The 23,366-nt window shown below is 42.6% G+C and overlaps 2 protein-coding genes across 5 annotated transcripts; one reads left to right on the top strand and one right to left on the bottom strand.

The window, feature by feature from the left end:
* Window positions 1-690: 690 nt before the first annotated feature.
* LOC125553008 (pentatricopeptide repeat-containing protein At1g31790-like) lies at window positions 691-13,378 on the top strand. 3 transcript variants are annotated; one of them, XM_048716739.1, is made up of 5 exons: window positions 691-2,052; window positions 3,323-3,416; window positions 3,793-3,904; window positions 4,109-4,218; window positions 12,783-13,378. In XM_048716739.1, the coding sequence occupies exons 1-2, from the start codon at window positions 746-748 to the stop codon at window positions 3,324-3,326; spliced, it is 1,311 nt and encodes a 436-aa protein (XP_048572696.1). In that variant the 5' UTR covers window positions 691-745; the 3' UTR covers window positions 3,327-3,416; window positions 3,793-3,904; window positions 4,109-4,218; window positions 12,783-13,378. The 3 variants fall into 3 exon arrangements, with proteins under 3 accessions (XP_048572696.1, XP_048572695.1, XP_048572698.1); XM_048716738.1 differs by lacking the exon at window positions 3,793-3,904; XM_048716741.1 differs by lacking the exons at window positions 3,793-3,904; window positions 4,109-4,218; window positions 12,783-13,378 and adding an exon at window positions 3,524-3,704.
* LOC125553007 lies at window positions 6,208-10,078 on the bottom strand. Of its 2 annotated transcripts, none has more exons than XM_048716736.1 (4): window positions 9,841-10,078; window positions 9,413-9,666; window positions 7,552-9,256; window positions 6,208-7,142 (listed from the first exon to the last, which is right to left on the bottom strand). In XM_048716736.1, the coding sequence occupies exons 2-4, from the start codon at window positions 9,655-9,657 to the stop codon at window positions 6,558-6,560; spliced, it is 2,535 nt and encodes an 844-aa protein (XP_048572693.1). In that variant the 5' UTR covers window positions 9,658-9,666; window positions 9,841-10,078; the 3' UTR covers window positions 6,208-6,557. The 2 variants fall into 2 exon arrangements, with proteins under 2 accessions (XP_048572693.1, XP_048572694.1); XM_048716737.1 differs by having other exon boundaries at window positions 9,850-10,078.
* Window positions 13,379-23,366: the final 9,988 nt, after the last annotated feature.

Genomic DNA, 23,366 nt, shown 5'->3' with positions numbered 1-23,366 from the left:
CCAGCTGTCACCCTTTTCTTTGCGAGGTGTCCCCATTTTATCATTCCCTTGTGGCAACTCTTGCTTATTTTGTTGTGGTGTTAGTGGGGGCTCTTATTTTGTGTCATAGTTGGTCACCCCTAGACGCAACACATGTTGTGCTTGTGCCCCCCCCCCCTATCAGCTTGCTTTTTGCTTGACTTGTTTGGGGCAAATCCTACAATTTCCTTGAACATTGCACTCCTATGCTTCCTGGAGCATACATCCTCAAGTAGCTCCCGTGTGGCACGTCTCCTTGCTGGATTTTGGTCAACAACGAGAATATGTTGTGACTTCTTTTGATAATATTCAAATGTTTAGATTAACAACTTTCTTCACATGCATTGTATATTTTTGTATACTTTTTTATATACATGAATAACATTTTCTCTAAAGATATTTTAACATTTTTTAAATGCTTGGTCAAGATTTTTTTTTTCAATGTTGTATGTATAGTGTTTATATATTTTTTCGAATATTTAGAGAAACCGAGGCTGTGGCCTTCCGCGGGCCTATGCCGGCCCGAGTTACTCTCGCGTTGAGCGAGGCTTCCCTACGTCTCGCTACAGGCGAGACATAGGGGCAGCCCTTCGCTGCTGTTCTCGAGCCCAGCTCCCTTGCACGCTAAGAATGAAGCCCAGGCCAGCCCATACCAGACCACTGTCATTTGATACTGTAAGAGACACTGACGCGTGGGCTCCACTTGAGCAAGCCGTCGCGACTGGACATGGCGCGCTGCTCCCCGGCGAAGCCGCTTTGCACCACCGCCGCGGCCCCGCGCCCCTCTCGCCGCCGCGGTCTGCTCATCAGCGCCTCTGCTTCCCCGGCCACGACATCAACAAGAACGCACCGGCTGTTGGCCCTACCGAAGCCGCCTAAACCACCGCCGCCGCCGCCTCTCCTCCCGCGCCCAAGGCTCCCCATCTCCAACGACGCCCCCACCAACGGCAAGCCAGACGACCGCCGTGAACCATCGACGGGCGCGGCGTCCTCTGGCTCTGGGTCGTCCTCGGGCGCCGGAGACGTGCTCCGCCTCATGGGCTTGCTCCGCGTCGCGCCCGACGAGGACGTCTACGTCTCCCTCCTCAGGGACTCCGTCGATGCCGCCGAGGTAGCCGCCGTGCACGCCCACGTCGCCGCCACACGCGCCGCGTCTGGCCTCCCCCTGCCGCTGGCCAACCGGCTGCTACTCGCCTACGCGACCTGTGGCGACATGGCGGCCGCCCGCAAGGTGTTCGACGAAATTCCCGTCAAGGACGGCATCACGTGGGCGACCATGGTGTCGGCCTACTCCGATGGGTGTTTCCACGACGAAGCGATAAGGCTTTTCACCCGCATGTGCCAAGAAGAACAGGGGCTCGCTGGTGATCTGCTCGGCCATGCCATTGTGGCAGTGCTGCGGTCATGTGCTCGGCTGGGCAGACTAAGGGGCTTTGGTCAGCAGGTACACGCCCTCGTCATCAAGACAAAGAGAGTCTGCGGTGATACCGGTAGTTCGCTGCTGCAGCTGTACATCGCAAGTAATCAGCATGACAGTGCGCGGCAAGTGCTTCAGGCGATGAGGTGTTGTTCCCAGGAGCCAGTGCCCGAGGCAGCCTGGACTAGCTTCATGACAGCTTGCCACCGAGACGGACTGCTGGACGAGGCCATCTATGTCTTCAGGGACATGGTGTCCTCTGGAGTCCCTAGGAGCAGCTTCTCCCTGTCTACTATCCTTGCAGTATGTGCAGAATCAGAGAACTGCAGGTGCTATGGACAGCAAGTGCATGGCGATGCCATCAAGCACGGCGTGGAAACAGACCAGTTCGTCATGTCTGGGTTGGTCCACATGTATGCGAAGCAAGGACGGCTTGCAGATGCCACGAGGGCATTTGAGGCAGTGGGTGGCAAGCCTGACGCTGTGTGCTGGAATGCCATGGCCATGGGGTATGCACGCGGTGGGCGGTACAGAGAGGCCACCAGAATGATGTACCAGATGAAAGCTGCTGGACTGGATCTTCCTGGACTAAATGTGGTTGGAATGGCCTGCTCCAGGTGAGCTGCCGAATGAGATCGTTGATTGCTGCACTGCACATCTACAGTATGATCTGTGCCGAAGAAAGGGGAATACATTTTTATAGAGTAAAAAGGGTGTACCTTAGGGAGGAGAGGACATCTCAATCCTGCTGGAATGGATCCTCCTGGACTAAATGTTGTTAGAACGGCGTGCTCTGGGCGACCTACCGAATGAGATGCTTGACCTTACTATTTTCTTTTTATTGAGATCCTTATAGACTAGTATGACATGATCTCCAGAACGGCCAATAAGGATTTACTTGGCTTGCTGCATTATTTGTGTGTATGTATATAGTGTGACGTATATTGCTGGAAATTAGATTATGGCACGTCATTATCCAATCATTGAAACTAGCGGTTTTACATGCACGTTTGCTTAGGTTTAATAATGGTCATTTCACTCAGATTGAAAAAAATATATACTTTGATGTCATCTCTATCTTTCTTTAACTGCCTTATTTATATCGCTTGACCATTGATCTAAGCCAAACATTTATTGATACACATATTGTCTAAAGTTATCAAAACATTCTAGTGACACAGTTATCATCGGTTGGTTTTTTGTCAATGTGTTGCATTGACCTATATTTCTTTAGTTTACTTGACATGATTTGTTTCTTCTTTTTTTTGGTAAACCCTACATCTTAGTCACATTTTTTGCAGAATTTTTGTGTGAATCATCTCTAAACCACTCTTTCTTTTGCCAATCACCACTCCTGTCACTCTCAGCATAGCTTGTCCCCATGTTTTGTTTGTGTATGTCTTGTGCAGTTTATGCCATGCGTTATCTTGCTGTAGAAGGCAGAACTACGATCTAGGTTCATTTCTGTTATAATATTAGGGCCTCTCGCCCTCTCCTACATAGTCCACATCGACAATAATCAATAGTCAGTAACTGTTGCATGATATTGAATGCAAATCCATCTGTCAAATTCTTCAGGATTATTCCTTTTTTGGATAGCCAATTCAAGATTAGTTCATTCACTTTCTTGTCACTGCTGATGACATATCTTGCACTCTGATAGAAGTTTAAGGCAAAATGAGGGTGTTACATTGGAGCGTTTGAGAATAGACAGTAATATTTCTTTTCTTTCAATATCGCACAGTCGACATAGGCGCTTTTGAATAGATTGCGAGCACCTTTTGGTGTTTTATCTGTGTGTTTGTTCATTTAGCTGCATGCTACATTTATGCATTTGCAAACCAAAATGCCAGTGCGCTAATAATCTGTACTTCAATATAAATGCAGTTGAAGACTAACCTGCATGGAATGCAAGCATTAAGTGGAGGTCAGTATCTAGCAATTGGAAAACATCTATTCTGGCCTGCAACAGGTGATTAAGGTATTTGAAAATCATGTAATGTTTGATGTTTCATGTTCAGATATACTGATGCAGAAATGTGTGAGACTAGTTGCATGTATCTAAGAAACCTTTTATTTCATCCACAGGTATGACCATAATGTGATGTCTTCATGAACAGTACAATCATATACTCCCTCCATTCCACAATGTAGTGCTATAGATTTTTGTGAAAGTCAAACTTTGCCAACTTTAACCAAGTGTATAGAGAAAACTGTCTACATCTACAGTACCAAACATGTACATTCTGAAAATATAACTCATGATGTATTCAATGATGTGTATTTGGTATTCTAGATGTACCTACTTTTCTCTATAAATATGGTTTGTATTGTTTGACTTTCGCAAAAATCTCTAGGCACTACATTATGGAACAGAGGGAATAGAAGAGAAAGGCCATGAAAAATATCATCTCCGATGCCTTGCTTTAGCCACTTACTGCCACTATCTTTGGCAATGTCATTATGCAAGTAATTCTGCTTGCCGAGCCTTGCAACAACTTCTGTTTGGAATATATTCATGGCACTTACTGCTTACTTTCGTATGCAGTGGTGGAGCTTAACACATAGCTCTGCCTCTGTTAAAAAATTCTGTCATATACTCATGCTTGGAAATGATGTTAAAGATATTTGAATTGATTTGAAGAGAACGTTTTTTTTATTTTGTGATTGCAGAGGAAGAGTTCTATGCCATGACATGGTTTAGCAATTGGGCTGTAGATGGCGATCACAATTCACAGCTCACAGGACTCTTTGGAGGCGGAAGACTTATCTTCTGAAGTCAGGTAGGAATAATTAAGCAAGTTTCAGCCAAGCCTTAACTCTGCTGTACATTTTAGTAATGGTAGAAGACCTTTTATTAGAATCATAGTAGGATCTTTATTATCACCTTCGCATTATGTCTGGATAGTGGAAGTTAAACTACCCCATCCAGTCCCTCCTTCGCGCGTCTACATAGCGTTCGCCACGAGCCCCCCCCCCCCCCCCCCCCCCCCCCCTCTCTAGATGGGGGAGGGATGGGAATACTCACTTTTTAGATCGGTTAAATAGATTAATTAAACAATAAAGGACACTACTACATAGCGTCGCCACACCTATGCATTGTTGTGCGACACTTCTTACGGCAACTCTAACACCGATCACCAAATTGCCCGCAAATGTTCGGTTTTTTCATCCACCTGGCGGTCATCAAATTTGTCTGGATTGGTCTGGATGTCTGAAATCCCACAAACCTGAATCAAATGTAGGGGAGTCCCCTGCATGTGCTCTGCATCCGCTTCCTCGGTGACCGACGCCACTATTTTACCAACCTGGCCGTTGCCCAGGCCTTGTCGGACCTATGTCGCTCCACCCAGGTGCCTTCTCGTGTTGGACATTGCTGCCATTCCACTCTGGATCCGGCCGCAACCCGGGTATCCTCTGCTACCTGCCGCCGCCGTCCATGGCAGAAACCACGCCCGACAGTGTTTGGTCAAATGCCATTGCCAACTTTTTTGAGGTTCTTGTTTACTTTGAAGCAAACACGATGGATTCAGACGAGTACTTCCACAACGAGTTCATGGAGTCGTCTTCGTTGGATGAGGAGGAGGAATATGAGGATGAAACAACTTAGGGCGGTTCTTGCAAACACGGTGGTGCGTGGGAGGAGCATGTTCTCAACTACAAGCCATATTTCTGCCATCGATTTCGGATGCAACGACAAGTGTTCAATCGCATCTACCATTGATGGTCCTCATCATGAAGGATGCCATTGGAACCACTGGGTTTCTGGTTACTAGAAGTGCACGGCTGCAATGAGGATACTTGCCTATGGCACGGCCGCAGATTTGTGGGACAAGTACCTCCAGATGTAAGATCATCTATACACGCGGCCTCCCACAGGGAGTAAGACGTTTCGACGATCTTCAACACAAGAGTGGGTGGCTGCTGCCACTGGAGTGGCAGGAGAGAGGGTTAGCTCCCCAACACTATGTGGTCTGCCACTTGTCGCAACTAGAGAGTTTGATGGGTTTGTCTCACCCCGGGCGTGAGGATGGAAGGTTCACTGTTTGTGCCTTTTTTTGTCGATTCATTTTTTCAAAACGTTTTATCTCTTTAATCTGTGCCCAAATCATGAACCGTTTTCGCCTTTGCGTTTCATATGCCGAGATCTTCGAAACTTGATTTCATGATGATAGGTTTCAGTAAAAAAAAGAATCATGCAAATCTGTGCTCCCAACTAGTAGTAACTTGTGCTTCCAGTGTAACTAAACTGTGCTCTCAACTAGCGCTAAATCGTAGAGGAGAAGCACAAATGTGCTCCCAAGTATACTAATTGTGCTCCCGTCCGGTGAAGCAAAACTGTGCTCCCAAGATAAACTAAACTGTACTCCCAATACAATCTAAATTGTGCTTCCCAAGGAAGCACAACTGTGCTCCTGCGCGAAGCACAGCTGTGCTCTCTGCCAGGCGGAAACACTAACCTGTGCTCCACGCGAAAGCACTACACACACATGCACCTGTCAGATAAAAACTGAAGAAAACAAGAGAAACAAAATAAACCCAGGGAAAACTGAAAATAAAAAATGAGAAACAAAAAAACTGGAAAAAACATGAAAACTGAGGGAAAAAACCCAAAGTAACGAAAAATACTGTCCCTGTAGGGGAAGCGTCCATCATGCGATACATGGCGGAGCTGGGGTGCACCACGTGGAGCCGCTGAAGCGCTTCCGCGGACATAGAGAGTAACCTCCGCAGAGGGTGCCCCCCAATTAGTTTCTCCCGTTCAAGCACGGTTCCCACAATGATAAGTCTCAATTTAAAAGCCCATAAGGCATACAGCTCAGCTTTATAAAGCTTCGCTCTTTTACACAACCCAGAAAAATGTTTACAACCAAAAGAAACACTTTTTATCCATCAAAAGAAAAGAAGAAAAGAGCACTCCTTTAGGATGACAGAAAGGGAAGCATAAGTAAAGAGCCAGGCCATCCCTAGCCGCCTGCTAATTAAACAGAGCAACTGAACAAAAGATCGCTGGCAACCTTCGCACCACCACCCTCTCCACTAGTACAAGCATGGGCTTGGCCCTGGAAAAGCTCTTTGTTCACATGTACCTGCGCTTTTGCCACCACCCTTTCCACTACCACTAGCTTGAAGCATGGGTTTGGCTCTGGAAAAGCTCTTTGTTTCTGTCCACAAGCACCTGCGCTTCTTCCACGAGGGAAGCAAGACTTCTAAAAGGCCTTGGTCCAAAAACCATGTAGCCATCAAGAATAGACATGTCATCTGAAGCACTGGACAGTGCAGCCATCAAGCTCGTCAGCCCATCATTGACATAACTGCCTTTGGGATTCATCATAGATATGACCATCTTACAGACAAGCTTCCTTATTCTCAGGCAGACGGGTCTGGGGAGCTCATGTTTTTCAACGATCTCTTTGAGCTTCATCACGAAGCTAATTCCACCGCCTCCAGGGGGGATTTCCGTAAATAGATCTGTCAAGTCCTGATCTGCACTTATCAACGCACCCCATATTGTGACGCAACGAGATAACATGCGAAACGAGCTGTACCCTTGCTGCTGAGCGGACAACGAGTTGTTGTTTGCCTGGCCATTATCTGGGGAATCATCACATTGGTTTTCTACGTCGGGTTCTGGTATCAGCCGATTAACTTCTGTTCCTTCTATATGTCTTTCTTCTGTTGGCCAGAAAAGTATTTCTTCAAGCAGCTGCAATGGAAACAATATTTTTGGGTTTCAGGAGGCAATAGTTAAAAGCAGAATCACACCATCTATGATAGTTTTCCGAAAGCATGCAAGCGCATTGCTTGTCATTCGTTAAGCAAGAATGTGTACAATTATTATTAATAACATCCTCTAACTTGCCGGACAGGCATGACACTGAAAGGAACATATTTACCTACACTATGCAATCCTAGAATACTTGTATATTTTTTTCGAAATAAGAGGGAATCCCTGGCGGCGTTAGAATATTGATACATATATCCGCCAATACAATGTCAGAAGGGAATTCCATATTTTTGGTAACCGGCAATTCAGTATTTTCTAGAATACAACTGGTAATTAAGCATTGTGGTCGATGGTTAATACAAGAATAAAACAAATGGCAGTAAGTTACCTTTGGAACCGCAATGGGCATAGCTTCCTTCAGCGTTTTGAGGCTTTGAACATCACCGTTGCAATGAATGCATACATTTTCCAGGATTTCAGCTGCCATTTGTGAGCATCTTTGTTTTTCAACAATCAGTCTAGTCAGACTGTGAATAACATTGTTATTTGACTTAATGATAATCCTGGCACTACTGGTTTCGGATGATAGAGCCACCAGCGCTTTAGCTGCTACCACCCTTCTAGCCTCCTTGTACTTTTTATCATGGGTCATGATGTCAACCAACATCGTAATGAATTCTTGTGTCCCTTCATGCCCTGGACTGGAATTTTCATCCTGGTGTACGTGCGTGAGAATCCAAATAGCTATTTTCTGCAGCATTTCATTGCATTCTTTACACTCGAGAATCATCCTCATGGCTGTGATCAATCCCATACTGCATGAGATTTCATCACGCAGCTTGGTGCCTATCTGCCCTGTAGCAGCCATGAGCTGGGCAATCACCTTCATTGAACCTTCTACTATGCTGTAACATGCAGCATTGTCAATGTGCTTCATGCGGCCATCCTCATTGCGGTGGTGGAGTAGGTCGGAGGTCACAGGCGCCATAATCTTTGGCAGCAGACATGGGGTGCCGAAAATGACTCTGCAGTTGTCATTGTTGGCTGCGAGCTTCCGAAGGATGCGAAAGCCTTGCTCCACCAGCCTTTTGTACGCCTGCACAAGGTCATGGTCACTTCTCTCAACCTCCAGCAGCTTCTTGCAGGTTTTCGCAAGGCCAACATCATAGTCCCCTTGCTCAACGATGTCATCTTGGTTCACCGGCAAGGATATTTGCTTGAAATCTTGTTCATATGTCTCGTATAGCCAGTCTCCCCTATATGGCTGGAGAGTACTGTATTCTTCGTATGTGTCAAGGAGGGAAGATATGTAGCCAATTGCCTTTGGATATTTCTCCAAATGGATGTCGTGAGCAATGCTCGCCACTACCCTTGCGGCATGCCCCCTCGTCTCTCTGTCATATATGCTTATGTGGCCCAACGTCTGCAGTAGCTTCTGGACTATATCAGGAGAGGGTGCAGACATTATCAGATGTTTCTTGAGTATATTCTCCCCTGTGTATTGGTGTGGGTCGTCTACCCCATTGACCTCTTTCACTGCTTCCTCCAGTTTTTTGGCGAAAGCGTCCAGGATCCTTACCCCGGAAATGTAGTCGTCAGGCGACTTAGACTCCATCAGGCCCACAGCATATGTGATGAGGTTCCTTCCTTTAACGGAAGATGGGTCCTTTTCACATCCGATCATTGTTTCACGTATGTAATCCGATATCCCATCACGAAAATCCTTATCAAAGCCTCTTTGGTCAACTACTGCATTCACTATAGACCCCTTTGCCCAACCATTGATGATCTTGTAGCAGAAAATCACACCCTGGAGCAGGACAAGGGAATACAAGACGACCAGCGCCTTCTTCAGGTTTCTGACTCCGTCAGCATGGTAATCTTGTTGTATAAGACGCCACACCGAAAGCACGGCCGAAACTACCAACCCACCCATGTAGACAGCCACCAGAGGGCACAACAAAATGACAAAGACCAGAGCATGAACAGTTCGCCATATGTTGTACGACATTCCGGCGTATGCAACATATGCGATGCCAGAAAATGCATCTCCAATATAGCTCAGCTTTTCAGTCAGAAACACATCGAAGATCCTGTTGTTCATATATACCTCCAAGTTAGATAGTGACAAGATAAGTTTTGACAAGACAAATTACTTTGTACGGAAAAAAAATACAGAGCAACAAAATACCATTACTCAGAAACAGGAATTAAGAAAAATTAGGCAGAAGTAACAAGCAGGCACTAACCCAGCCGTCTGCGCAAGGGTAATGAATGCAAGACACCAAAAATCATTGTTGTGCAGGTCGCCAATGAAACCGCCAAGAAGAACGACGGTGGTCCAAGTAAGCACCAGGAAACCAAGACCTTTGACGGCCATGGACAGGTAGCCCATGAACAGGGCGTAACTGTTGGCTATGTCTACTTCTGTCCAACGACTGTCCTCAACAAGCTTCTTACGTGACCCTCCACCGAACTTATCCCAACATGACATGGCTGGCGCCTGCATATGGTGGATGAAGGAAGACGATCAGCTCTCCACATTATGGTAAATGTTTTGGAAGAAGATGATACTGTACTACCTAGCTGCACCGTTCCACAGACTATCCATGCAGAAAGGTAAACTGAAAATGGAATGAAAATAGTATGCTCCTGTGAACTCAATGATTGATCTTACCGATCTTACCCTGAAGTAGATGTTCCTCTTAGACTTCTGCAAGGAGAGGAATAGCGCAGGAAGAACTAAAGAGCAGCTGCAATCCAATACTACTTAACTTGGGAGTATGTGTATCAGCAAGCTGAAGAGGTCGTGTTCAAAAGGAAAAGAAAAGCAGGCTAAATAGCTCCTTTGATTTCAACTAACAAGGCCTGGTCCCCTCTTGGCAGTAAATTATATGCTTATATTCGTGCAAAGAACGAGATTAGATCTGGACCAACAGTAAAGCAAAGTTTTTTTTTTGACACCTGACAGTAAAGCAAAGTTTTCGACGTTAATAATTAATTCCAATGGCTGGCCGGTCCAGCTTTGCTATGAATAAATTAGCAAATGATTTTTCGGTAAAGTCATTAATTGTTACTCCTGTAAAAAAATATAAGAGTATTTAGATCATTAAAGTAGTGGTCTAAACGCTCTTATATTTCTTTACGGAGGGAGTATGTGCTAATTGGTGAAAAGAAATGTACTCTACAACGACGGATCACTGCATCCAGTTGCTCCGGCAACGGAGGCAGCTTACGCCCGGCGAGGTCTGCAGCCCAGCGATAGAGGCGCGCGGAGCGCTGTTCTCTCCGCCCGGCAGGACAGTGCGCGGCAAGTGCTTCACACGATGAGGTGTTCTTCGCAGGAGCCAGTGCCCGAAGCAGCATGGACTAGTTTCATCGACAGCGTGCCACCAAGACAGCCGACTGGACGAGGCCATCTACGTCTTCAGGGACATGATGTCCTCCGGAGTTGCCAGGAGTAGCTTCTTCCTGTCGATGAGTAAATAGGATAAAACTACTACTTTACAGGTTAGGGTTTCAAAAAACTACCGAATATTTTTTTTCTCTGATAACTATCAAGTCAGAGATCGGCTGTTTCAAAAAACTCTAATCATCCAGTGCTTTACTATTGATCGTGATTATGACAGTTGGGACCCGCATGTAAGAAAACCGTTTGTGTGACCGTCAGTTTGACCGTTACCTTACATGTGGAGCCCACATGTCAGTGTCCCTTTGTTATTCTAAATTAAAAAAAATCTGTTCCTTTACGCATTTAGAGAAAACCCCTGTAAGTTTTCTAAAAAAAGCAATCGGGTCCCTAAATGTTTTTCGAAAAAGCAATCGGGCCCCTGGCAACTTGTGCGCCCGGAGGAAACGACGCCGGCGGCTCGCCGGCCGCCAGGTCGCTGGCAGGCGAAAGGAGGCGGCCGACTGCTGCAGCTGCTCGTGGCCATGGCGCGCGGTCGGAGCCCTTGGCCATGGCGCGGCTGGTGGAGGCCCGTGCTCCTTGGCCCGTACCAGCGAGGCGCGAGGCGAGGCGGCCGACCGCTGCCGCTGCTCGTGGCCATGGCGCGCGGTCGGAGCCTGCGCTGCTCCCGGCGCTCGCGGCTGGAACCGCCGTGAAGTCCCACGCGAGCGGCCTCTCTCTCCTCCCTCTTCCTGGGCGCGGCGGCCCGAGCCCGAGCCCCTGGCCATGACGTTCAGCTCGCGGCAGCGCGTGCTCCTGGGCGCGTCGGCCTGAACCCTCGCCATGGCGCGCGGCGGCCCTCTCCTTGCTCCTGCGCGGCTCCCGGCGCTCGCGGCTTGTGGCGGCCCTTGCTCGCCTTGCTCCTGGGCGCGGCCGCGTGGTGGAGGTGGTCGTCGGTGAGTGGTGGAGGTGCTGGAGCTTGGGCAAGGAGGAGAGAAGAGAGAGAGAGAGGAGAGAATGGAGGAAGAAGAAACATCTTACATGTGGATCCCACAATAAGTTAACGGTCAAATAAAACAGTCAACAAACGGATTGTTTAGGAGCGGGCCCGACCTGTCATAAACCGGTTTAAAATGTTAGCAACGAAGAATTTGGGTTTTTTGAAACAGCCGACTCCTGAATTGATAGTTATTTGAGAAAAAAAATATCCAGTAATTTTTTGGAACTCTAACCTGTAAAGTAGTAGTTTTATGCTATTTATTCCCCTGTCGACTATCCCCGCGGTATGCGCAGAATAAGAGAACCACATGTGCTACGGCCAGCAATTGTATGTCAACGTCATCATGCACGGCGTGGAAACTGACCAGTTCGCCGTGTCTGAGGTGGTCCACATGTATGTGAGGCAAGGACGGCTTGCAGATGCTGCAAGGGCGTTTGAGGCAGTGGGTCACAAGCCTGACGCGGTGTACTGGGTGACCCAGTGACTTTCTGAATGAGTTGCTTGGCCTTGCTATTTTCCCTTTTATATGAGATCTTTATAGACTAGAATGACATGGTCTTCAGAACGACCAATTAGGATTTACTTCTTAACTTGGTGCGTTTAGTCTGACAAAGATTTTTTATGACAGACACTCTAGGAATGTGTTTTTCTTATGTTAATACCAATATGTATGTGCCTCAATACATGTGGTTTGGCCACATTTCATCCATTTCAGTCTGGACAGTTCTCAGCTTGTTATCCACACTACAGTGCATGCTAAATCGGTCATGACTAGGGTTGTTGTTTGTTGAAGCAGCACACTGAGGCATCGATAATCTGTACTGATTGAGGCCCACTTTTCACTTGCGGTGTCTGACAGTAATACTTGAGACTTGAATCATGATAAACCTCTTTTTTGTGCATGTTGAAGTTTCTGAAATTGCGTGAGGTATGGTTGGGTATAATTAACGACTTGTTATTTCAGCCCCTGGTATGATCAATCAGCTGCTAGATGTCTGTACTCTCTGCTAATATTAATATGGTCTTGAATTCAGAGTGGTAGTTTGTTATGACATGATTGTTGTCATGTCTATTGAGTAGTAAGTGGTCATGAATCTAATGGTGTTGTCTGCTCGTTGTGCACGAGATGGAGCTCAGGGTATGCAAAATACCTGCCATATTTCTTGTCCTCTGCTTTTTTCTTAACGTCCTCTGATTTTGGGCTGATGGGTTCTCTCTGTAACTTGTGCAGCTGAAGGGATGATGCCAGTTGGTGGCATCTAAAGTCCAAAGTGTGCAGGCCATGAACTTTGAGTACTAGTGATGCGACTTGTTCTTCCTTCTCTGCCGCGGCAACATATATAGATATGTGTTACCTGCATTACACTGATCCGAATGAAGGCGGCTCCAAGGATGTTGTATTGCTGTGTCGACGCCTAAGCAGACTGCAGGGTGTTTGACCGGTGAGTCTTAGGTGGCTGGCGAGCAAACCAAGAAGGAGATGGTCTAATGGGGTGGTGCGGGTGTTTGTTTCGATCAGACAGCAATTTGCCACACGCACGCGAACATAATTGATTTGGTTTAGGAGCAGCTTGGTGGTGTTGTACTCAGCTGACATCTTTAATCCGGCCTCGCTCTCGAACTGGTGCGGGCTTGTGCGCTTGCCCTTTCTGGCTTTCTGGCTGCCACTAGCTAGCTCTAGCTTTTGTGCACTTGGCTTTGAAATTTTCGTTTGCTCAAGGGTAGACTTGTTTTGTTCTGCCCAGTTTTAGTCTCATGTATCCAATGAACCAGAAACCTGGCAGGTCCTGATAAATTTGTTGAAAAGCTATCATTGCTTTTGTGTTCTTGGCAACAATCGCTAATCAGGAAAAATCTGAAATTTTTAGGCCGGTTTGACACAACTTCTTTAGCATGCCAGAAAAAACTGGAGATGTAGGCGAAAATTGGATAAATTCCTGAAAAGCTAAAAACACTAGAAAACAGAAATTGGCCTCTGCCACTAAATTAATATGTTAGTCCAATGAATAATATAAATTGCTTCCAAAATTATAAATAAAGATGTGAACATAGCATGAATACTTTTATAAAGTGGTAATGATAATTCTAGTAACAAGTAGCATCACTACATTAAGTTCAACATAATATAAATTGCTTCCAAAATTATAAAATTGGCCTCAACATCCCAAACTTAATCCTTGCTCGTCCTTGAGTAGGTAGATGATAAAAGGAATACATTTTGAAGTATGAATACTAGAATAGAACAAACCTTTGATCACATAGGCAATGATAATTCTAATAACAAGTAGCATCACTACATTAAGTTCAACATATTATAAAGTGGTAATGAAGTATCTCACGAATCTTTCAGGACTATATTGCAGACATAAAGCAACCAATGAAGTAGAGATGATGACTAGGTACCCCAATTTGAAGATAATCATCATACTTATACAATGCTTAACAAATTACTATTAGAAAATTGCATATAAAAGATATAATGCAATCCACATGAACTGTGTCACCCTCAGAAAATGTGGGATCAATAATATCTAAAGTTGACCTTTTCAAACCCACTTTCAAAGATAATTGCATCCATATTATAAAAGATATAAGTTAATTTCATAAAGCATTCTACAAATAACATAAATATAGAGAGACTAATATCCAAACTCAAAAGATATAAGTGAGGCAAATTGAGTTTTCTTTAAATAGCAAAACTCAAAAGATCTAAGTGAAGCGCGAAGAGCATTTTATAAAGCTATATTCAAGAGATATAAGTGAAGTGCATGGAGCATTCTATAAATCAACCAAGAACCATAAAGAAATCATCCCCGACCATCATGTGTTTGTTTATTCAAAAAAAATGACGCTCTAAGAATTTACGCATATCATGTGAATAAATAAAAACATAGGCTCAACCAGACATACCGATAGTTGTTCAAGAAGACGAAGGGGATATCGGGCCATCCCCAAGCTTGGAGCTTGAGACCTCTTCAAATAATTTCTTGGGGAGGCATCCCCAAGCTTGAGCTCTTTCATCTCTCCAACTTTCTCTCATATCGCTATTTCCCCTGAGTCTTAAAAACATCATCCATACAGAACTTCGCAAGATTTATTAGAGACGTTAGTACACATAAAAACATATCGCTTATCCCAAGAAAAGATGCATAATTATTTTCAAAAATTAGCTTCTGTATACCATCATTTTCATAATTTATATCTTATAATATAATTCATGAATACTCAAATATAGGCAGATAACAAAACAATAACAACAATCTTCTAAATAGAATAGTCTAGCAATTAATTCTAACATATACATCCACAATTCTATTTTTTTCACAAATTAGGATGTAATAAATAGATTGTATGATAGTACTGTGTAAACATTTCATAAAATGAGCATGTTCCAAGAAAAGATGATACTTCAAATACTACACAAAAAAATTGTTTCTGCACATCACACATCAAACATTCAATTTAAACATCCTAAAGGCAAACTTTGTGATTTATATTTGGTATAGTGGTTTATACATGGGGATAAATATTTTTATGGTAAACTTACAAGAAAAGATTTATAGTGTTTTCATGAGCATGAACACAAGTGTTGAAGGTCGACCCTCACTTCTTCAATGCATAACATTTCAATCACTTATTTTTGAAAATGTTTTAGGTTCCCCACTTTTTCTGTTTCTGATTTTTTTATTAGAACACAAAACAAAGAAAAAACTCTCTTAAACTTCCGGGTTGTCTCACAGGCAGCGCTTTCTTTAAAGTCATTAAGCTAGGCAAGAAGGTGCAAGTACAATTATTATTTTTGTATTTTATGTTTTCATACCACAACTAAAGATAGAAAACAAAACAAAAAATAAAATCTACTTAGTGATAAAAGCAAACAAGCATATGCGAGAATATTCACCTTACGCCTATTGCTCCCCGGCAACTGGTGCACACCCCCCTCCTTCCCAGGCTCTGCCCATTTAATTTTTTTTTCGTTTCTTCAAACTTCAAAAACTGAAGTAAGTGAGAGTTGATCTCGGAACCTCAAGGTTGAGTAGTAACCCCGATCAACTGGGCACCACACCTTCTGTGCCTACGTACTCTTTGTTCCTTCTTTTGTTGTGCATCGAATTGTAACGCTAAAAAAGGACAATTTTTTCTTTTTTCTTTCGGTTTTGGTTGGCTCATTTTTCTTTGGTTTGTATTTTCCGCTTTCCTTTTTTCCCTCTTTCCTATTTCTTTTTACAATGCATGAACTTTTTTCAAATTTCATGAACTTATTTTCTTCGGTTTTTTGCTAACTTTCTTGTGAAGGTTTTTCAAATCTGTGAACTTATTTTAAAATCGATGAACTTTTTTCAGATCCATGAACTTTTTTTCAAATTTGCCAACTTTAAAAAAATCGATGAATTGTTTTCAAAATTCATGAACATTTTCAAACGCATAAACTGTTTTGAAGAGGTCAATGGTGAGTCAACTGTCAATGGTTTTTTTATATATACAATTTTTTAGATTCATACTTTCTTTTCCAAAGTCACCAATGAACCAGTCAGTGTCTCACCCGAGCGAAGGTAGCGAAGTTAGCAAGCGAGCAGGGCATACCTGTTTCTGGGCCAGCCCACAACAGCACACTTAAGGCGCTAAAGTGGGGCTCTCAACTAGGTATCCCTTGCATGAACGTGGCTGTCAGAGGGCCCAGCCAAGGTGTGTCGGTGTGTGATGACCCACAAGTATAGGGGATCTATCATAGTCCTTTCGATAAGTAAGAGTGTCGAACCCAACGAGGAGCAGAAGGAAATGATAAGCGGTTTTCAGCAAGATATTCTCTGCAAGTACTGAAATAAGTGGTAACAGATAGTTTTGTGATAAGGTAAATTGTAATGAGCAACAAGTAACAAAAGTAAATAAGGTGCAGCAAGGTGGCCCAATCCTTTTTGTAGCAAAGGACAAGCCGAACAAATTCTTATATAAGGAAAAGAGCTCCCGAGGACACATGGGAATATCGTCAAGCTAGTTTTCATCACGCTCATATGATTCGCGTTCGGTACTTTGATAATTTCATATGTGGGTGGACCGGTGCTTGGGTGCTGTTCTTACTTGAACAAGCATCCCACTTATGATTAACCTCTATTGCAAGCATCCGCAACTACAACAAAAGTATTAAGGTAAACCTAACCATACCATGAAACATATGGATCTAAATCAGCCCCTTACGAAGCAACGCATAAACTAGGGTTTAAGCTTCTGTCACTCTAGCAACCCATCATCTACTTATTACTTCCCAATGCCTTTCTCTAGGCCCAAATAATGGTGAAGTGTTATGTAGTCGACGTTCACATAACACCACTAGAGGTTAGACAACATACATCTCATCAAAATATCGAACGAATACCAAATTCACATGACTACTAATAGCAAGACTTCTTCCGTGTCCTCGGGAACAAACGTAACTACTCACAAAGCATATTCATGTTCATAATCAGAGGGGTAATAGTATGCATAAAGGATCTGAACATATGATCTTCCACCAAGTAAACCAACTAGCATCAACTACAAGGAGTAATCAACACTACTAGCAACCTACTAGCACCAATCCCGGACTTAGAGACAAGAATTGGATACAAGAGATGAACTAGGGTTTGGAGATGAGATGGTGCTGGTGAAGATGTTGATGGAGATTGCCCTCTCCCGATGAGAGGAGCGTTGGTGATGACGATGGTGATGATTTCCCCCTCCAGGAGGGAAGTGTCCCCGGCAGAACAGCTCTGTCGTAGCCCTAGATTGGTTCCGTCAAGGTTCCGCCTCGTGGCGGCGGAGTCTCGTCCCGAAAGGTTGCTTATGATTTTTTTCTCATCAAAAGACTTCATATAGGAGAAGATGGGCGTCGGACCTGGGCGCGCCCCCACCCTTGTGAGCAGGGTGTGGGCCCCCTGGCCTTCATATTTGGCGACGATTTTTCTTTATTTATTTTAAGATATTCCGTGAGTTTCAGGACTTTTGGAGTTGCGCAGAATAGGTCTCCAATATTTGCTCCTTTTCCAGCCAGAATTCCAGCTGCCAGCATTCCCCTCTTCATGGTAAACCTTGTAAAATAAGAGAGAATAGCCATAAGTATTGTGACATAACGTGAAATAACAGCCCATAATGCAATAAATATTAACATAAAAGCATGACGCAAAATGGACGTATCAACTCCCCCAAGCTTAGACCTCGCTTGTCCTCAAGCGAAAAGCCGATAACAATAAATATGTCCTCATGTTTAGAGGTAGAGGCGTCGATAAAAATAAAATACGGACATGAAGGCATCATGATTGTTTCATAACAGCAACATATATAGATTTGTCATATGATTACTTATGTTCAAGTGATGATCTTTTCACAATGCAAAAGTATGAATCAGAAACCTTATTAGGCGCTAACAAATTATAACCTCAGTCATTGAAGCAATTGCAATTTATCATAACATCGGAAGGAGTCTATGTCAGAGCTTAAAAGCAAGTCCACATACTCAACTATCACTTAGTCCTTCATAATTGCTAACACTCACGCAATACTTGTGGTTATGAAGTTTCAATCAGACATAGAGAAAGATTGGGGCTTATAATGCTGCCTCCAAACTTATTCACCTTTGGGTGATGTCAACAATAATAGTTCATGCTAACGTACATCCAATTGGATATATATATATATCAGGATTACCCCACCATGAAGTGCTTGCCAAAGGATAAAATGAAAAAGGGAAAGGTGAAGATTACCTTGACTCTTGCATAAGATAGAGGATAATAATAAAAGATAGGCCCTTCGCAGAGAGAAGCAGAGGTTGCCATGCGCTTTTATGGTTGGGTGCACAAAATCTTAATGCAAAAGAACGTCACTTTATATTGCCCCTTGTATGTGAACCTTTATTATGCAGTCCGTCACTTTTATTGCGTCCACAACAAGTTCGTACAAAGCTTATTTCTTTGCAGTAATAAGTCATGCATATTTAAAGAGCAATTTTTATTGCTTGCACCGATGACAACTTACTTGAAGGATCTTACTCAATCCATAGGTAGATATGGTGGACTCTCATGGCTAAACTGGTTTAAGGGTATTTGGAAGCACAAGTAGTATCTCTACTTGGTGCTGAGAATTTGGCTAGCATGAGGGGGAAAGGCAAGCTCAACATGTTTGAATGATCCATGACAATATACTTTAACTGAGATGCGAGAAAACATAACCCATTACGTTGTCTTCCTTGTCCAACATCAACTCTTTAGCATGTCATACTTAATGAGTGCTCCCAATTATGAAAGATGTCAATGATAGTATATCTATATGTGAAACCTCTCTCTCCTTATTACTTCCTATTAATTGCCACGATGACTAAAGCTATATTTGCCAACTCCTAACAACTTTTTAATCATCATACTCTTTCTATGTGAAGTCATTACTCTCAATAAGATCAATATGAACTCTTTGTTTCTTTTTATTCTTTCTTTTATTCACTCAAGATCATGGCAAAATAATCAAGCCCTTGACTCAACACTAATCTTTATTATATATAGCTCACAGACTAGATTGCATAGAGGGATCATAAAGCAAACTTCAAAACTAGATCATGTCGTGACTTTATTCTACTAAATCAAGATACTACTAATAGGATCGAACTAAGAAAAACGGTAAAGATAGGAGTTGTGATGGTGATATGATACCGGGGCACCTCCCCCAAGCTTGGCAGTTGCCAAGGGGAGTGCCCATACCCATGTGATGAGGTCTCCTTCTTTGTTGTTGGAGGTGGAGGTGTTGTTGATGACGCAAGCTTGTCGTCCCCTTCCATGTCATAGGCTCACCCTCATAGAAGGATGATCGAGTCTCCGGAATTCTCAAATCTGCAACAGAAACAGCTCGAAATGAAAACAGGGGATATTTGTGTGATACGGGGGTCAAAACCTTCGGGAGAATATATAATGAATTTTTACCGACCAAAATACGTATCGTGCAGGAAAATGGAGTCCGGAGGGCACACGAGGTGCTCACGAGGTAGGGGGCGCGCCCTCCACCCTCGTGGAGGGCTCGTGTCCTCCCTGGACTGCTACCTATTTTTCTATTTTTCTAAATATTCCAAAACGGAGAAATATTGCCTTAAAAATTGTTTTGGAGTCGGTTTACTTACCGTACCACATACCTATTCCTTTTCGGAGTCTGGAACGTTCTGGAAAGTGTCCCTTATGTATTCCTCCGGGGTTACGGTTTCAATAACATTGGTTTCAACATTTATAGGATTACCTGAGATATAGTGCTTGATTCTTTGACCGTTTACCACCTTCGGATTTGTGCCTTCGAAATTGTTGATTTTTATGGCACCGGAACGATAGACCTCCTCGATAACGTAGGGACCTTCCCATTTAGAGAGAAGTTTTCCTGCAAAAAAATCTTAAACGAGAGTTGTATAGCAATACATAATTGCCTACATTAAACTCACGCTTTTGTATCCTTTTGTCAATGCCATTTTTTAACTTTTTCTTTAAACAACTTGGCATTTTCATAGGCTTGGGTTCTCCATTCATCAAGTGAGCTAATATCAAATAACCTCTTCTCACCGGCAAGTTTGAAATCATAGTTAAGCTCTTTAATAGCCCAATATGTCTTATGCTCTAGTTCGAGAGGTAAGTGACATGCTTTTCCATAAACCATTTTATACGGAGACATACCCATAGGATTCTTATATGCAGTTCTATATGCCCATAATGCATCATCAAGTTTCTTGGACCAATTCTTTCTAGACCTATTAACAGTCTTTTGCAAAATTAATTTGAGCTCTCTATTACTCAATTCTACTTGACCACTAGACTGTGGGTGATAAGGAGATGCAATTCTATGATTAACATCATATTTGGCAAGCATTTTACGGAAAGCACCATGAATAAAGTGTGAACCACCATCAGTCATTAAATATCTAGGGACTCCAAACCTCGGAAAAATAACTTCCTTAAGCATTTTAATAGAAGTGTTATGATCAGCACTACTAGTTGGAATAGCTTCTACCCACTTAGTAACGTAATCAACAGCAACTAAAATATGAGTGTATCCATTGGAGGCAGGAAAAGGTCCCATATAATCAAAGCCCCAAACATCAAATGGTTCAATAACAAGTGAATAATTCATAGGCATTTCTTGACGTCTACTAATATTACCAATTCTTTGACATTCATCACAAGATAAAACAAACTTACGGGCATCCTTGAAGAGAGTAGGCCAATAAAAACCAGATTGCAATACCTTATGTGCAGTTCTATCTCCAGCGTGGTGTCCTCCATAAGCTTCGGAGTGACACTTGCGTAGGATCTGTTCATGTTCATGCTCAGGTACACAACGTCTAATAACACCATCTACTCCTTCTTTATAAAGATGTGGGTCATCCCAAAAGTAATGTCTCAAATCATAAAAGAACTTTTTCTTTTGTTGGTATGTGAAGCTAGGTGGTATAAATTTAGCAACAATATAATTAGCATAATCAGCATACCATGGAGTGCTACGAGAAGTGCTTATGACATTTAATTGTTCATCAGGAAAGCTATCATCAATAGGTAGTGGGTCATCAAGAACATTCTCTAACCTAGATAAGTTGTCTGCAACTGGGTTCTCAGCTCCTTTTCTATCAACAATATGCAAATCAAATTCTTGCAGCAAGAGAACCCATCTAATAATTCTAGGTTTAGCATCTTTCTTTTCCATAAGATATTTAATAGCAGCATGATCAGTGTGAATAGTTACTTTAGAATCAACAATATAGGGTCTGAATTTATCACAAGCAAACACAACTGCTAAAAGTTCCTTTTCGGTAGTAGCATAATTTCTTTGAGCATTGTCTAGAGTCTTACTAGCATAATGGATAACATTTAATTTCTTATCAACTCTTTGCCCTAGAACAGCACCTACAGCATAATCACTAGCATCACACATAATTTCAAAGGGTAAATTCCAATCAGGTGGCTGAACAATAGGTGCAGAGACTAATGCTTTCTTAACTATTTCAAATGCTTCTACACAATCATCATCAAAGACAAATGGTACATCTTTTTGTAATAAATTAGTCAGAGGCCGAGAAATTTTTGAGAAGTCCTTAATGAACCTCCTATAAAATCCGGCGTGACCAAGGAAACTTCTTATACCTTTGATGTCCTTGGGACATGGCATCTTTTCAATAACGTCAACCTTGGCTTTATCAACTTCAATACCTCTTTCAGAAACTTTGTGCCCCAAGACAATACCTTCATTAACCATAAAGTGGCACTTTTCCCAATTCAAGACAAGATTAGTTTCTTCACATCTCTGCAAAACTCGATCAAGATTGCTCAAGCAATCATCAAAAGAGGAACCATAGACGGAAAAGTCGTCCATGAAAACCTCACAAATCTTTTCACAAAAATCAGAGAATATAGCCATCATGCATCTTTTAAAGGTAGCAGGTGCATTACATAAACCAAAAGGCATACGTCTATAAGCAAAAGTACCAAAAGGGCATGTAAAAGTAGTCTTTGATTGATCTTTAGCCGACACAGGTATTTGAGAGAAACCAGAATAACCATCTAGAAAGCAATAATGTGTATGTTGCATAATCTTTCTAGCATTTGATCAATAAAAGGTAAGGGGTAATGATCTTTCTTAGTGGCTTTATTTAATTTGCGGAAATCAATTACCATCCTATAACCTGTAATAATTCTTTGAGGAATCAATTCATCTTTATCATTAGGGACAACAGTAATACCTCCCTTCTTAGGGACACAATGGACATGACTTACCCACTGACTATCAGCAACGGGATAAATTATACCTGCCTCCAGAAGCTTGAGTATTTCCTTCCTTACCGCTTCTTTCATTTTAGGATTCAAACGTCGTTGAGGATCACATACTGGTTTAGCATCCGCTTCCAAATTTATTTTATGCTGACATAGAGTGGGACTAATGCCCTTAAGATCATCAAGAGTATATCCAATAACGGCACGGTGCTTCTTCAGAGTTTTCAATAATCTTTCTTCTTCATGCTCTGAAAGGTTAGCACTAATAATAACAGGATATATTTTCTTTTCATCAAGATAAGCATACTTAAGATTATCAGGCAACGGTTTAAGTTCAAAAACGGGATCACCCTTGGGTGGAGGAGGATCCCCTAGGATTTCAACAGGCAAATTGTGTTTCAGAATAGGTTCCTGTTTAAAGAATATTTCATCTATTTCCTTTCTTTCATTCATAAACATATCATTTTCATGGTCTAGCAAATAGTGTTCTAAAGGATCACTAGGAGGTACAGCAATAGAAGCAAGACCAATAATTTCATCCTTACTAGGCAGTTCTTCCTCACGATGTTGTTTACTGAATTTAGAGAAATTAAACTCATGAACCATATCATCCAAGCCAACAGTAACAACATTCTTTTTGCAGTCTATCGTAGCATTAACAGTATTCAAGAAGGGTCTACCAAAAATAATGGGACAAAAGCTATCTTGTGGAGAACCAAGAATAAAAAAGTCAGCGGGATATTTGGTTTTCCCACACAAGACTTCAACATCTCTAACAATTCTCATTGCAGATATAGTATCTCTATTGGCAAGTTTAATTGTAACATCAATATCTTCTAACTCAGCAGGTGCGATATCATGCATAATTTCTTTATATAAGTCAATGGGTATAACACTAGCACTAGCACCCATATCACATAAGCCATGATAACAGTGATCTCCTATTTTAACAGAAATAACAGGCACGCCTACCACAGGTCTATGTTTATCTCTATCATAGGGTTTAGCAATTCTAGCAGTTTCACCAGAGAATTCAATGACATGCCCATCAA

This window comes from Triticum urartu, chromosome 4, assembly GCF_003073215.2.
Source record: "Triticum urartu cultivar G1812 chromosome 4, Tu2.1, whole genome shotgun sequence".
NCBI lineage: Eukaryota > Viridiplantae > Streptophyta > Magnoliopsida > Poales > Poaceae > Triticum > Triticum urartu.
Note: the sequence above shows the minus strand (reverse complement) of the source record. Positions and strands in the feature narration are given on the sequence as shown.

Bases quoted from the DNA above. Each gene is read 5' to 3' on its own strand.
- LOC125553008 (XM_048716738.1), top strand. From the start codon at position 746: ATGGCGCGCTGCTCCCCGGCGAAGCCGCTTTGCACCACCGCCGCGGCC.
- LOC125553007 (XM_048716736.1), bottom strand. From the start codon at position 9,657: ATGTCATGTTGGGATAAGTTCGGTGGAGGGTCACGTAAGAAGCTTGTT. The intron at 9,257-9,412 runs GTTAGTGCCTGC...TATGAACAACAG, and splicing joins ACCCTTGCGCAGACGGCTGG to GATCTTCGATGTGTTTCTGA. The intron at 7,143-7,551 runs GTAACTTACTGC...TTTCCATTGCAG, and splicing joins TGCCCATTGCGGTTCCAAAG to CTGCTTGAAGAAATACTTTT.